We start from the raw sequence: 16,527 nt of genomic DNA on the forward strand, positions 1-16,527 counted from the left end.
ACCCAGCATTGGAAGTCCTGTTATACACCAGGACGGACACTGCTGTGTGTCTGGAAAACCATCTGCATGTTGGCGGGCAGCCAGTGTCAGAACTTCTTTTAAGGCACAGAACACTTTGTTCACCGAAGTCCCGTCCAGCTCCACAGAGGCAGGTGTGGGTGATCTTTCTCAGTATGGAAAGCCTCTGATTCAGGCTATCTGCTGGACTCCAAAGTATAATGTCCAAGCTGGTCAGAAGGCCGCAAAACCCTGGCCCTCAGAGAGGGTTTCACTTAAGCTATCCTCTACTTGGGGACGTAGGAGGGGGGGGGGTCCTGTGTCATGTGGAGGTAGGCAGTGCAGACAGGTTCAGGGAACCTTTCTGGCCTTTTGTCTCACCATCTAGTGGATGTTGCCCAGAAAGTGGACAGGCCAGGAAACAGGTTGTTTTCTGCTTTGGTTAGCTGGTTCTCTCCACCTGGCTGTTGGAACCTGTGGATTTTGGTTTCTGCGGTGCTGAAGCTGTGTGACGGGACAGTGTGGGCAGCCCAGCACAGGCTTGCTTTTGGTGACTCCTGCACTGACGGGTTGTCTTGGACCTGTCTCCCGAGATGAAAATCCTCCTGATGTTGAGGCATAACCCCAGGGCGCTTTGGCGGTGAACTTGCCATCGTCCTGCCCGTCTGTTTGAATGCCCGCTCAGGCGCACGGAGACACTTTCTGGCTCCTCTTGTGGTGTCACACTCGCCCTGCTAAAGCGGGCGGCGCCCTTGCAGCCCCAGCGCCCCGCTTGCTCGTGATGCCCCGCTTTGGAAGAGCACTGAAATCTTGTCCTGCATGTTTCGGGCTTTGTGTTGCTGAGTCTGCTGTCTCCCTCTGCAGCCCCAAAGCCTAGGTGTGCATGTGGATGGCCAGCCTCAGTGTCCTTTACACAGCCTCAGACTTGCTCCTGCTATTCCGGGGTGTCGTAGCTCTGCCCTTTGCCTTTCCTGGCTGGGCCTGCTCGAGTCTTCATGTTACATTAACTGCTGAATAACGCAGCCTTTTCACAAGCCACTTTTAAAAGCACTTTCTAAACATTTTATTATTTATTTATTTGAGAGAGAGAGAGAGAGAGGGAGAGAGAGAGAGGAAGAAAGGAAGGCAGCTAGAGAGAATGGGCACACCAGGGCTTCTAGCTGCTGCAGACAAACTCCAGGTACATGTACCACCTTGTGCATCTGGCTTACATGAGTCCTGGAGCATTGAGCCTGTGTCCTTTGATTTTGCAGGCAAGCACATTAACCACTAAGCCATCTCTCCATCTCAGCAAGTCACTTTTTTTGCCCTGTAAGGTGGTGGTTTTATCATTGAATCAATGTTCCTTTTTTTTCTTTTTTGAGGTATGGTCTCACTCTAGCCCAGGCTGACCTGGAATTCACTATGTAGTCTCAGGGTGGCCTCAAACTCATGGCCATCTTCCTACCTCTGCCTCCTGAGTGCTGGGATTAAAGGCATGCACCACCACGCCTGGCGAATCAGTCTTCTTCTTCTTCTTTTTTTTTTTTTTTGGTTTTTCGAGGTAGGGTCTCACTCTAGCCCAGGCTGACCTGGAATTCACTATAGAGTCTCAGGGTGGCCTTGAACTCCTGGCGATTCTCCTACCTCTGCCTCCCGAGTGCTGGGATTAAAGGCATGCACCACCATTCAATGTTTTACTAGTAGCTTTTTATTCTTTCAATCTTTGCTGCTTCAGGTTGGTGACTTGCTTGAGCTTCCTGTGTAGAAAAGGGATTTAGCAGTTTGATGTGAAGACACTGCCACCTTGTGGCCCTTTTTATTTATTGCTAAGGAAGTTCTTAAAAGTTTGCCTTCATTTTCCCAGCACCTGGGTAAATCCAGACCACCACCCCATTGACTTTCAGACATGGTGACAGGCAGTCAGGCATTATGGAGTCATGTGTCAGGGTCCTGGCGAGGGAAAACCTAAAATAAATAATGGATGCCTTTGAATGTGCACAAAGTGGTTCACATTGCTAGAAAGATTCTCAGCAATCCATAGGACATAGCTCTGGGAAACTTGAAGGATAAATGATCTGTTACTGGAGAAAACACACTGTTCAGAAGCAGGCTTGTTCAGAGTCCTTGAGGTGAGGTGTGGCTTAGTGAGCCGGCTGTAGGTTGTGAGAGAGAAAAGATGAAGAGAATGAACATTCAGTAATCTAAGACAGTTTTGGGAAGAGATACATACGGTTGAAATAAGACAAGGTAACTCTGAGCTCCTCTATTTTTAACTGAGGAGGGGTCTCACTGTGTAGTCCAGCTGTCCTAGAACTCTCCTGCTTCTTCCTCCTGAGTGATGGGGTCACAGGTATGCACTCCCATTCCTGGTTTGATACTTTGTAATTCTAGAAACACCTGCTGTTGTTGCTGCTGTAGCCCAGAGCTTTGTCCTTACAACTTCAGTTTCATCTCAAACAAGCACAAGTGGGTCTGGTCTGCTCCCTGGTAACAGCCACCCCGGCATGAATACGAACTCTGGTGCAGGCTCTCTCTGGTAGTCAAGGAGTGGTGTTGAGGTTTTGAGAGACTAAACACAATGGATTGGGACAGGGGCAGATCGCAACAAGGACTTCAGAATAGTAAGTCAACGTGAATTCTGTAGGAATGAGGAGGGGGATTTTTTTCTAGCTTATAATGGGTTTTAGAATATTTAAAGAATAGGAAGGGGCTGGAGAGATGGCTTAGCAGTTAAAGCACTTACTTCTGAAGCCTAAGGACCTGGGTTTGACTCTCCAGGTTCCATATCAGCCAGATGCACAAGATGACGCACTTGGTAGAGAGCTTATCTCGCGTGCGCTAAACTAGGATGAGGGTGTAACGCACTTGGTAGAGTGTTTCCCTCGTGTGCACAGATCCCTGAGTTAAGTCCCCATCACCACATAAGCCAGGTGTGCTTGTGCGTGCTTGTTGTCCCAGCGCTCAGGAGGCGGTAGCAGGTTCCTTAGTTCAAGGTCTTCCTCAGCTACATATTAAATAGACTGGGCTACATGAGGCCCCACACAAAAAATTAGAGGCCTAGGGAAAGAGTTCACTGGTTATAGGTGCTTGCTGTAAAGCTTGTTAGCCTGGCTTCAACTCCCCAGGCATAAACTCAGATGAGTATTTATTTGTAGCAGGAAAAGACCCTGGCATGCACATATGTGTATGTACACACACAAGCAAATAAATAAAAATTGGAAAAAAAATTAAAAACCTCCCTTTAAAAAGATGAAACTAGTTTTTTTTTTTTGTTTTATTTTCAAATGAGAGAGAGACAGAGAATTGGCACACCAAGGCCTCCAGCCTCTCCAATCAAACTCCAGATGCATGTTCCATCTAGTGTGCATGCCTCGCCTTGTGCGCTTGCATCATCTTGTGCATCTGGCTTACGTGGGATCTTGAGGGTCTGACATGGGTCCTTAGGCTTTGCAGGCAAGTGTCTTAACCACTAAGTCATATCTCTAGCCCCAAACTAGTTTTTAAAATATTTTATTAGAGTGAGTGAGAGAGAGGGTGTGTGTGTTGGGGGGGGGCATGGGTATGCCAGGGCCTAATTGCCACTGCAGACAAACTTCAGACACATGCACATTTTGTGTATCTGGTTTTACATGGGTCCTGGGAAATCATACCTGGGCTGGCAGGCTTTGCAAGCAAGTGCCTTTAACTGCTGAGTCATCTCCCAGCCTCTAAAATTAGTCTTGACCTTGGTAAATCATATAATTTTTAAACGTGGCATAATAAATTACATACTTTTAAAGTACTTTTAAGATGTTTTAAGATGGTGAGTGCTCCTGACTTGTGTTGCCTTGTCTTTCAGCCCTGATGACATCGGGACCTGCTGGTACATCCTCCTGTCGGGGTCCGTGTTCATTAAGGAATCCATGTTCCTTCCCAGAAGCAGGTATGTCTAGACACTCTTGTAGTGAACTTTGGGCTTCAGCGTTTTACTTAGCTGTTGTCATCTTCAGTGATGAATTCTTTCAGAACATTTTGCAGTTGGTAGTCAGAAGAAATGTCTGTTTTCTGATGTAACTAACTCCTGATCTAGCATCCTCTGCAAAGGACAAGAAAAATCCCATCCTGATGACATGCAGATTTTTGGCTCGACGTGTCAGCTGTGTTTGGGGACACTGTTGTTCATCGGGCAAAAAACTGCTGACATAACCGAGGGCAGGAAGTAGTCAAATGGAGTGGCCGGAGCGGCAAGCATCTTGGGGTGGGGGGCCGGTGCCCACGCGCTGCTCCTCAGGCCATCTGCTCTCTCAGCGCGGCTGCTTCGAGCGGTCTGCGGGCGCCAAGGTGGTTGTTCTCCCTCTCTGTGACTTCGGTGCGAACGTGCTGACTCTTGATCTGTGACCTTGTGTCCGTGCTGCTTAGGCCATTTGACTACAATGCATGTCTTTTCTTTGGATTCTTTAGGATATAACCTGACTGACTTAGCTCAGGGCAGGTGCACACCTTTGATTCAGGCACCCGTGACCAGAAAAGATTTATTAAAAATGACTGTCTTTGTTAAGGTTGGCTACTGAATGTCAGGAGCAGCTTTTTTTTTCTTTGTAATTGTGACTTTCTCACAAATAACTTTAACATCTTATTTACTTGCAAGGGGTTGGGGGGAGAGAGAGAGAGACAAAGAGGGAGGGAAGGAGAGGGAGAGGGAAGAGAGAGAGGGGAGAGAGAAGGAGAGAGAAAGGGAGAGAGAGTATTTATGTATATGGGCATGGACTTGCCAGGGCTCTCGTGGCTGCATGTGTCGGTTTGTGCATGTGTTTTTATGTAAAAGTATGTACTGAGGACTTGAATGTAGGCCTGCAAGCTTTGCCAGCAAGGACCTTTAACTACTGAGCCATCTCTCCAGCCCATCACAAATCTCTCGCTTTGATACTGTGCTTGCCATATCTGATCAGTCATCTCCTCAGCCCACAAATTACTTTTTTGTGTGTTTGTTTGTTTTTTCGAGGGAGAGTCTCACTCTATCCCAGAGAGGCCTTGAACATACAGCAGTACTCCAACCCCTGCCTCCCAAGTGCAAGGATTAAAGGGGTGCATCTCCCCCAGACTAAAGTTTTTTTTTTAATTAATTATTTATTTATTTGAGAGCGACAGACACAGAGAGAAAGACAGATAGAGGGAGAGAGAGAGAATGGGCGCGCCAGGGCTTCCAGCCTCTGCAAACGAACTCCAGATGCGTGCGCCCCCTTGTGCATCTGGCTAACGTGGGACCTGGGGAACCGAGCCTCGAACTGGGGTCCTTAGGCTTCACAGGCAAGCGCTTAACCGCTAAGCCATCTCTCCAGCCCCAGACTAAAGTTTTTAACCAAGCATTTTTTATCTTATATTACCAAATATTTATTTGATTAAATTTATTAAAGCATAGTGATCTCATCTTTTTGCCATCCAGCTCTTCTACAAACATATTTAACTATATTTTGGTTAAGTAATTATGAAAGGATTAGGGTTAAGATTCCCTTTTAAAGATGTAAACAGTTATTTTAAAAATAAAAAGTCAGAGCCAAAGTCCAAGAGCTAGGCAGAGATGGTTTTACATTACAGACTAAAGTTGGCCTGGGCGTGCCCACAGAAGAAGGGGTGAGGCGGCCCTGCAGGCTCAAACAGATGAAAGTGTGCTCAGTTCTCAGGCCTCCTTGTCCCTCTGCATCTCCAGGCTCACACTGGCAAGTTTTATGTTCCTGAAAAAAATGGTCCTGTGAAGAAGAAAAGAATATTTACTGTTTCTAAAAAATATTTTTGTTATGTGTGAGGAGGGAGGGAGACACACAGTATGGGCATGCACCATGGTCTCTCACCACCACTCATGAACTCCAGACCCATGTGCACTTTGTGCATCTGGCTTTACATGGTTTCGGGGGGAATCGAACACAGACCAGTAGGCTTTGCAAGCACGTGCTTTTAACTGTCGATCCAGCTCCGGCTCACTGTTCTTTTAGTAACAGTAAGTGCAGTAAGACTAGTACTGGTAGTGGTAATCCTAGTGACCCTAGCATTGACAGTGCAGTATAAAATGAGGAGACCCAGACAGCGAAGGGTTCCAAGCTGCCTTTGGTTTGGCAGGGACTACTTAAACATGTTGTTACATTTTATTGTTTAAATACTTATTTATTTATTTATGAGAGGGAAGGGGCAGAGAGAGAATGGCCAGAGCCTTAAGCCACTGCAAATGAGCTTCAGATGCATGAGTCACCATGTGCAGCTGGCTTACGTGGGTTCTAGGGAATTGAATCTGGGTCTATAGTCTTCATAGGCAAGTGTCTTTACTGCTAAATCATCTCTTCAGCCCAAACATGTTGTTTTATATTAAACCACTCAATCTTACTCGTCTCCTTTGCATGCAGTAAGTGTGCAATTAATACTTCCCATCTTCTGCATCAGGGTTCTTGGGTTGTACAGGATACTTGCTCCTCCTGGAAGTCTGCCTGTAGAGCCCCTGAGTTCTAGGAGTAAGTCTAGGAATTCTGTGTCCCAGAGCAGGGCAAAGTGGCGAGTAATGCTGTACTTCAAACACACGACCTGTTATGCTACCCTCAGAGCTTCTGTCTGGCTTGTTTTCCTGTCGTTGGGTATCAGAGAAAAACAATATATATATATATATTTTTTTGTTTTTTTTAAGGTAGGGTCTCACTCTAGCCCAGGGTGACCTGGAATTCACTATGGAGTCTCAGGGTGGCCTCAAACTCATGGCAATCCTCCTACCTCTGCCTCCCGAGTGCTGGGATTAAAGGCGTGCGCCACCACACCTGGCTTACTCAAGATTCTTTCTTTCTTTCTTTTTGGTTTTTCAAGGTAGGATCTCACTTTGGCTCAGGCTGACCTGGAATTCACTATGTAGTCTCAGGGTGGCCTTGAACTCATGGCGATCCTCCTACCTCTGCCTCCCGAGTGCTGGGATTAAAGGCGTGCGCCACCACGCCCGGCTTACTCAAGATTCTTAATAGTCTACTGTGTATAGTTCTATACATCTTTGTGTATAATTTATGATCCTATTTATACTGGTAAAGAATGTGTTTATAAACACATTGCTTCATATCAAAACATCTTTCTAAAAGCTTACTCTCACTTTGAATGTCCATTAAACTTTCTAAAGGGTAAAGCCTAATGTTTATCATGAGTAGTGCTGTCCTGAGTGTGGATTGGAATTCATGTGTGCTAAAGAATACTGATAAGTGACCTCGCTATTGTGGCATAACTCTGTTGCGTAATAGATAATCCAGGAAGCCCTGGAGTGGGAAGGAGCCTGTGATGGCTTCCTACCTGCCATTGTCAGTCAAGTGACAGCTTGTTCTAAGTCCACTGAAGGAACCTGATGTTCAGAAAGCTGCAGGCCTACCCGAAAGAGGACTGGAAGTCCAGGCCTGTTTCACGAGCACATTGGACTCTGATTATTTTAAAAGATGACATAAGTTATTCCTTCTCTGGCTACATGTCAAAGGCTTGCGAGTCAGGACTTTAATGGGATGAAGGAGCAGTGCTTCAGACTAAGGGACAAGCCAACGCTATATATAGGCGATTCCTTCACGTTGCACCTGGTGGCATTTGCTCTGTGCAAGGTTGTTTGTTTCCTTTGGTGAAGGCTGTTACTTAGGAAAAGTTTTGAGTTGTTTTAATAAGAAAGAGGCTACTGGTGCCATGCTAAATTTAGGTTGACATTCGTGATTCATTTATAGTTCTCTTTCCAGAGAATTCTGAGGTTTAGAGTGAACTAAGCCAATATCAGCCCCAAGTTGGTTTTTAGGAAACGAGTTCAGTCAATTCCCCCTACCTACCATACTGTAGACTTCGAAATAGGGTTTCCCATCTATAGAATAACTGATAATTCTCCTGATGACACAACTCATTTTACTTTGAAAAGTTAAGTTTTAGCCAGGTGTTGTGGCGTACGCCTTTAATCCTAGCACTCGGGAAGCAGAGGTAGAAGGATTTCTGTGAGTTTAAGGACAGCCTGAGATGGCATAGGGAATTGCAGGTCAGTCTGGGCTAGAGTGAGACCCTACCTCAAACTCGCCCCCCCAAAAAGTTAGTTTTGAATCAGTATCTTCAATATAATTCCCTTATTTTGAATTCCAACGAACTCGTTCTCTTAAAAACATTTTTATTTATTTGAGAGAGACTGAGCATAGGTGCCCTTGGGCCTCCTGCCACCATGAATGAACTCCGCGTGCACACCACCTTGTGCATCTGGGCACTGGGGAATCAAACCCACGCTGTTAGGCTTTGCAAGAAAGCACTTTCAGTCATCGCTGCATCTCCCAAGGAGCTGTTTTGACACCTGTCATTAGGCATCCAGATTGTATCAACTTTATTGAAGTCCTCAGTTGACATTGAAATCAGCATTTTAGGATTTCCTGCCTTCTTTCCCCATTTTGTCATCTTGGTGGGTAGAAGAGAGTTGTTTGGTAATGTGCCTTTACTATGGTTGTTTGAGCAGGGATATTGTTTCTTGGTAATGTTTTTAGCAGCTCAGTCTCAAGGCTGGATGCCTCAGCAGCTCCAACCTGGCACTGAGGCCTGGTGAATTCCTAGCAAGCCACTGGCCTTCAGTCCACATTGGAAATCCAGTGAGGCTGCCTTCCAGAGTCCCAGAAGGATGGCAGCAACTGGGTAGGTAGATTCACAACCAGCGAGTCGCCTGGGTAGCAGGTAGCACAGGGCCCTGAGATCTGAGTGTCTTTGTATGAAGTCTACCACCAGAGGGGCTGCCCACTCTGGGGAAGTCTTCCATACTCCTGTCAACCCTTCCTGGAAATTCTGTCCCAGACTCATGCCTGTTACTTTATTCCTAATCTGGTCAAGTTGACCACAGAATTTATCACAGGTCCAGTCCATGTTCTTGTGTCATCCTGTCTTGGTTAGAACATGTTTGGAGGAGTTCAGCTTTTGAGTCATAATTCCCATGTTTTTTAAGACATGAGTTAAAACTTGCATTGAATGCTACTGGGTCTCTTTACATGAAGCCCTGGAAGGGTTAAAGGAATCATGCCAGGTGTTAGGGATGATGAGGTAGTTGTATCTGAAACATGGAAAAACTACGCTGACACATTGAATTAATAGGCAATGCATTGGTAATTGGTATAGCAGAGACCATGTGCATGCAGACCCTTCCTATGTAGACAGGGATGTTTAAATCCCTGTGGTATAATCAGAAGTAGCAAGGGAGGTGGGTTTTCAGCTGGGATTTTGTGGGGAGGTGGTTAGAAAGAGCACGTAGACATCATGAGGAGCCTAAGTGATGCATGAAGACGGGGGAGAGGCGGGCAGCGTTGACACTGTCTGGCTTCGGTGACGGTGGAAGATGGGTCTGGTCTCCATGGAGCGGAGGGCAGCGTCTAAGTGAAGGACTTGCAGAACACACGGGCATTAGTGAGAAGTGAGGTTTGTAAAGTGCCTGACTTGGTTGGAAAGCCAAGAGTGTTGGTAAATTTTGTCTCAGGCAACATTGACAAAGTTGGAGGTCGGAAGGAATCTGCACAGCATTTATTTGAACCATGTTGACTGTGTCCATTTACAATTACTGCTTTTTATTCATCAATTCCAAATGTATCCACACTTTAGAAATTAAAGTTGTTCCAAAGCCCTCTCAGTAGTCACGTCTTGAATTAGAGCGGCAGCTGCAACGAGGGCAAGTGGAGGAAACAAGCTGTTTCTCCAGTCAGTCCTGAGGGGCTGGAGTACTGTGCCCGTCATGCTCCGTATGGCGGCCAGTGCGTGCTTGAGTTGGGCTTGCAGGCACACTGTCTCCTGCCAGTGCCGCACCGCAAGCTAATTGGTGCTCTGAGAACTTGAAGGCCTGGTAATGAAAGAGCACTCAGCAGTGGGTGGGTTGCTCTGTTTCTGTGGTAGGGGGTTTAGACAGCTTTACAAGCTCCGTGCATACTCAGGTGTGCGCGGGTACGGGAGGAGCATGCCTCGCACATGTGGCGGTCTCAGGGCATCTCTGGTACCAGCCCTTGCCCGCTGCCTTGCTTCCTTGAAGCAGACCTCTCCGGTTTGCCACTGCATTTGCCAGGACTGTGTCTGCTGTCATCTCACCCTCTGCAGTGTCCAGCTGTGCGGATTCTGAGGCGCTGGGCTGGGACAGCCATGCTCACACAGCAAGCACTTGGTCTACTACACCATCCCGTCCCCCCCGTCCCCCCCCCCGCCCCAAGTGCTCCGTATTGCATTTCAAGAGCTATAGGAATGTAGAAACCTGTGTTTCTGACGGAGTATAGATTTGCTGTAGGTCTTGTGATATGTTGTAGTGACCTTCTTGTTGTTGGAATAAAACACCTGACCAAAAGCATCCAATGGGAGGAAAGGCCTATATTGGCTTATAGTCTCGAGGGCACACTCCATGATGGCAGGAGACAGCATGGCACGCGCAGAGGCATCGTACCAGAGCAAGTAGGAAACAGTAGCAAGAAAGGGAGCTGAGCTCTGGCAAGTCGGGTCTCCTGCAACACCCCTGTGGTGGTTTGAACAGAATAGATGACCCCCAATCTATTCAGTTGTTTGTAGCTTGCATCTGCAGACACCTGGCTGGAGGCAGCATCACTGGGTGGATCTTAAGGTATGGTGGTGGGTTTCAGATTTCAATCTAAAGATATGCCAAGTGTGCCTAGCTGGTGTTCCTGAAGTGTGCTGTGCTGTGTGGCTTTTGGCTTGTACTTCTCTCTCTCTCTGCTTGGGCCTGTGAAGGCAGGCCAGCTTCTTCTGCCATTATGGAACTTCCCCTGGATCTGTAAGCTTCAATAAATCCCTTCCTCCATAACTGTGCCTGGTCTAGAAGTTTATCTCAGTGAGCCTGAATATGTCTGCTACAACCCCTAAGCCCACCCCGTCTGCACACCTCTGCCAGCAAGACTCTGCCTCCCAAATTGCCATCAGCTGGGGACCAGACCTTCAAAATACATGATTTGATGAGGGATATATGATTCAAACCACCACATGATGATAGAGTATGATATTTAACAATAAATCATTAGCAAAATTATGCTACAGGGGTAACTTGAGTGGACATTAAATATGTCTAAAAGGTATAAAGAGAAGTGAGGAATGTGGTTTCAGAATGAGGTTTGAGGATGTCAGTTTGGCAGCTATTCTGCATAGGTTGGCAGAATCACAGCCATGTGAAGGAAGATCCCCTCAGAAGGGAAAGTGGTTCTTGGAGGAGGGGGGAGGGAACATCCGTTGCAGGTCAGCTCAGAGTCATTCTCATCAGGTTTTAGGAAGAAATGTCTTGGTCTCATGTCCCTTCCCTTCCCCTGGAATTTCCCTGCCAGAAAGCCTTCTTCATGGGTGCCTTGTTCAAAGTGGTTTCTTCCTATAGAAGGGAAACCATGAGACTTTTTAGAAGTTGGTGCCAGACTCTGGAGGTTGTGGAGTCAGTGAAGGCTGGTACAGTGCTGTGTAAGCATTGTGTCACAGCTCATTGTAACCTATTTTTGCAGGAACAGTGGTCTTTTAATGGCAGTAGTCAGGCAGAGAATCCCATGTGAACGGATGTGTACAGAATTAAAGTGCGCGCACACACACACACACACACACAAGCGTTGGTGAATCCAGCTTCTTCTGGGACAGGCAGTTTACCACTGTGTCTCCTCACTTCCTAACTCAGTTTTAAGGTCCGACTGCCCCATGTTTTATTTTAATATATTTTATTTATTTATTTATTTGAGAGAGAGCGAGGAAACCATGAATGGGCATGCCAGGGCCTCTAGCCACTGCAGACAAACTCCAGTTGTGTGTGCCCTCTTGTGCACCTGGCTTACATGGGTCCTGGGAAATAGAACCAGGATTCTTTGGCTTTGCAGGCAAACACCTTAACCACTAAGCCATCTCACCAGCACACGTGTTTTATTTTACAAAACATTTGACTTTATAGGCTAAATATGAGGTTTAGCAGCTAGTTATCAAAAATGAGTATTGCACATTTAGTAATTTTTAAAAAAAAAAACCCTGATGTGAAAAATCTCATCTCTGCAAAGGGGAGTGTAGTGTTTCAGTGTCACATCTCATCATGGTTGTTTACAAAAGGGACCACCAAATGTGAGGGCTAAGGTACCAGAACCAGCATCTAAAATGAAGTACCCTACATTATTAGTTGTGTTTCCAAAAGGGTCATCACAACCTGATGTCAGTGTATTGTGAACAAGCCGTGCCATCCTGGCCTTCATCTTTGGTTGATCACCTGCACTTTATCCCGCTCACACCCTACCATACCGAGTGAGTGAGTGAGTGAGTGAGTGCCTGCCTGCTTGGACTGTGAACTCAACGGATGTCCTATTTTTATATCATTGAAGCCAAGTATTTAAAGTTTTCAGAAGGAAGGGGGCTATTCTTTTGCAGGGAGACTCAGTAATCTGAGAACAGGACGGGAGACTTTGTAGCTGACAAGCCACAGGTAACTTGTGCAGCCAGTGCCAGGGATGGTGCTTGCTGGTTGAGGAGGGAAAGAGAGCCCTCACATCACAAAGAAGTCTCTCCTAAGGAGGAACACGATGGGTGGGGCTGCCAAGGAGCTGTAAAGCCAAGAAGGGTGGCGCTGGTGTGGGGTCGTGTGTTGGAAATGACTCAGGAGAGGGATTCACCCAGTGTACAAACAAGAGGAGAGGTACTTGCAGAAGTAGGTGGAACAGAAATGCACATGCATGTGAGAATATGTGTGTGGTAACCATGTCAGTTTTCTTTTTTGGGGGGATAGGGTCTTGCTGTAGCCCAGGATGACGTGGAATTCACTCGGTCTCAGGCTGCCCTCGAACTCATGAAGGTCCTCCTGCCACAGCTTCCTGAGTGCTGGGATTAAAGGTGTGCACTATCATGCTTGGCTCCCATGTTAGCTTTGAGAGAATGAAAGTCCTTTATTTTTTTCCTCGCCCCCAGGTTTGACATAAGAGATGTAAGTCAGTGTATTAACTTGGGGATTCCATCATGGGTATTTGGAAATTTTGGAAGAGAGGTTATGAAGCGGAGTGAATATCGGTTTACTATTTGTGATTGTAGAGGCATGGAACAAGGAGTGATTTGGCTTTGTTGGGGATTATCCATGGCCATCATGTGCAGTAAAGGGAAAGGGAGGTGAAGGAACTTGTGGTGTGAGAGGAAACCCCAGCTCTTCATGTCTGAAATGCAGCATCAGTAACAATGTACTTGATCTCTTTGTGCAGGAAGCAAGGAGAGGCAGGAGTGAGACTGTGTCTCATATATATACCAGGCTGGCCTCAAACTTGCTATGTTGCTGAGGATGACCTTGAACTTCCCATGCTCCTGTGTCTGCTGCTTCTGTGCAGGGATGACAGGCATGTGCTACAATGCCCGCTTGTTTCTGTATGCGGTGCTACTGAGTGAATCTAGGACCTTGTCAAACACTGTCAGCTGATCTGTGCCCCATTGAACTCTCATTTTTACCCAGCCTAATGCTCTTGACAAACTGTTACCTATTCTAGATATTTCCAAGTCTCTATTCTGACATCTTTTTTCCATTCCCTCTCTCTGCCCCCCTCTTCCCCCAGTTCCCAGGTTGGAAGTGGTATAGAACTGGAGATGTAACTCAGCGGTTGAGGCTGATCTAGCATGTGAGACTCTGGGTTTCATTCCTAGCATTGCAACAACACAAAGCTCTCGTTATTGCCACTCCTTTGCGATATGCCACCTGCTGTGTTCACAAGCTCTGGAACAACTTTCACTCTTTCCTTCGGTCATGCCAACCATTTTTTTTTTTCTAAAGGCATTACATTTTTTTGTTTGATCCCTTATTTAACAAACTTAAATGACTTGTCCCTGCCAAATTTAAGATCCAGATTACATTGGCTGGAGAGATGGCTTAGTGGTTAAGGAATTTGCCTGCTAAGCCAAAGGACCCAGGTTTGTTTCCCCAGGACCCACATAAGCCAGATGCACAATGGGCACATGCGTCTGGAGTTCTTTTGCAGTGGCTACAGGCCCTGGCGTGCCCATTCTCTCTCTGTCTCTCTCACTCTCTGCTTGCAAATATGCATCGTGAGTACAGGGTAAATCAAAAGTCTGTCTCCGCCCTCCATTATCCTTAGCTGCTCCGCAGCGGGATCCCACTGTGGCAGTGATCTGAGCACACCTTCACCCTGCCTGCTCCCATCGGTCATTCTGGAATTAGGATCTCATTGTTGCCATTGCCTCCATCTCCCAGCTGTGCACCTGAGACAACCATCCTGGGAAGCCTGTTTGCTATAACATTCCTGCCAGTGCGAATCATTCCATGTTCAATGTGACAACAAAATCATCTCTTTAAGAAAACAATGTTTTAGCTGAGCATGGTAGTGTACGCCTTTAATTCCAGCACTCAGGAGGGTAGGATTGCCATGAATTCAAGGCCACCCTGAGACTACATAGTCAATTCCAGGTCAGCCTGAGCCAGAGTGAGACCCTACCTTGAAAAACAAAACAAAACATCTCTTCAGTGACCTATGATTGATTTCATATCAGGTTAATGTGGAGAGAAGGAAGAACTGGGAAGAGAGGGCCCGGCGCAGCTAGCACGCGGGAGGAGCGTCTGTCCCCAGGCTGCATTGACCGCGTTCATTACAGTTAGTGTTGCTTACAGGGCTGATTGTTCTCTGGTGTGAGATCCCTGGGGTGGTCGGTCTGGGTGGTGTGGTGGTGGCCCCTGTGCGAGGGTGACAGCCTGGTCCTTCCTCTGCTTACATGGCATACATGTCCAGGGTCCATCACGATACAGCTCCAGCTGTCTGTCACATGTGCAGCCAAAGCCCGAGGTAGAAAGAGAAGAAAAGCAGGATGATTACCCCTCCTGCTGTCTGCTGCCATAGGCAGGGTGCAGTCTTCAGGATCCGGGGCCACAAGGCCTCTTTCTTTGTAAAGAGGTGTGAGTAGTGGAGTGGCCGCGGCAGGCTGCTGTCCACATTCCTGGGAGTCTGTCTTCTTGCGGGTCACTCTTCCCACCTCCTTCATTTCAGCTTAGCCACCCTCTCTTGGGCCTTACATCATCTGGTTCCCGTCTGTCCTGCCTGAAGTTCACCCAACTCTCTGTACTCCCATGGCGTGTGCAAGGTTCTTAATGATGAAATAAATGTGAACCCGGCTTGAGAAGAGAAAATTTAGCTTCCATTGCATGTAAACACGTCCTATTCTAAATAAGAGCCATCTCTACATTAAAGGAGTCAAGCAGAGGGTGGAGATAGAGACAGTGGGATATAGTACGACAATTCCTTTGGGTATTAGTGAACCTTACGCTTTAGTATGAAAAATATCCTTGAAAGAGCATGTGATACCGAGATGATACCTGAGGCATAGAGCCAGGCTGTTCTCCAGAGAGGGAATTCAGTTGCTGGATCAGGTTGGGAATTTGGTTGCTATAACTACACCATCACAGATGTGCTGTACATATAAATATGGGCTCTTGTGGTCCTTTGAGTACCGGCATTGGTAGTGTCTTAAAGTAAGTATCCTTCAGGAGCAGGACTGGAGGTGAGGTGTGGGGAGTTGGTCTCTGTCACCCCTTTATCTGATGCTGGAGCATCAGGGGGTTGTCATTCACAACCCCCCCCCATGAATGACTGTGTGACTGCGTTTCTCTTACAAAAAAGTCTTACTACATTTCACAGAGGTGTTAAGATCTGTCAAGTGTTAATGAAATTCAGCACTGCTTTTCTGTGTGAAACATTTGAACTGTGTGCCTGCTACTGCTGCGACTGAGCTCACAACTCTTGTTGGTGGCAGTGATTTTCAGAGGCGGGGTTAGAGGGATAGTGGGTTGCTGTGTTACCTGTATGAATTCAAGGTATGTTCTAAAAGATGCATGGAACAATTGCATTTGTTTCTAAGGAGGCAGACTTTGTATCGTACTTTCTAGTAGGTAATAGCAAGAGTTAAGGAATTTGTGGAGTGAGGGATTGATCCGTAAGCCAGTCATCAGTACTCCATGAAGTTGGGGTATCTTTATTTCTGAGATAGGGTATTTTATTTCATTGTGAGTTGAAATATAAATATATTTTATAAATATATTTGATAGGTAAAATTATGTGTGAATTTTAAAATGACTGTATTACATGTTTAACTTTTTATGTGTACTGTAAAATGTTAAAATCACTTGTTGAAATAAGTAAAAGAAGTAATATTCTAGATATATAGGAGAACTTTTTATATAACAGTCTAGATATCAATGGGCATTTTAATGTGTTTAACTTTTGTTATTGATTAGAAATGTAAAAGCTCAAAGTACCAGCACTGTCTTTCCTTAGATATTTAATTTTGCTAGCACATTTGTGGTTTCACAGGGTTCACCTTTTTGCAATTAAATATAAAATAAACTTTCTGGTAGTGAATGTTCATAAGAACTATTTTTAGTTATGCTTTTGTCTAAGTGTTTTTAGTTAGGTATTCTAGGATTATTTTTATTTTATTGATGTCTTACTGCCTTCATGTTTCATAGCTGCAAACTGTTTAGTATATTATTGTATAACTTCTTTAAGATAACTTTGTTTTTTTCTTTTAATTTTTGAGTGGTGTGCGTGGGTGTGCATGTGTGCACGTGTGCAT

General features: G+C 45.9%; 1 protein-coding gene across 4 annotated transcripts in view; it reads left to right on the forward strand.

The window, feature by feature from the left end:
• Rapgef2 (Rap guanine nucleotide exchange factor 2) overlaps positions 1-16,527 on the forward strand; it is a 241,677-nt gene that overhangs the window by 88,624 nt on the left and 136,526 nt on the right. For all 4 annotated transcript variants that reach the window (XM_045131898.1, XM_045131902.1, XM_045131901.1 and 1 more), the window contains exon 4: positions 3,818-3,901. In XM_045131898.1, the coding sequence (XP_044987833.1) occupies positions 3,818-3,901 (84 nt within the window). The remainder of the gene's footprint in view (positions 1-3,817; positions 3,902-16,527) is intronic.

Source organism: Jaculus jaculus, chromosome 12 (genome assembly GCF_020740685.1).
Source record: "Jaculus jaculus isolate mJacJac1 chromosome 12, mJacJac1.mat.Y.cur, whole genome shotgun sequence".
In the NCBI taxonomy this organism is placed as follows: domain Eukaryota; kingdom Metazoa; phylum Chordata; class Mammalia; order Rodentia; family Dipodidae; genus Jaculus; species Jaculus jaculus.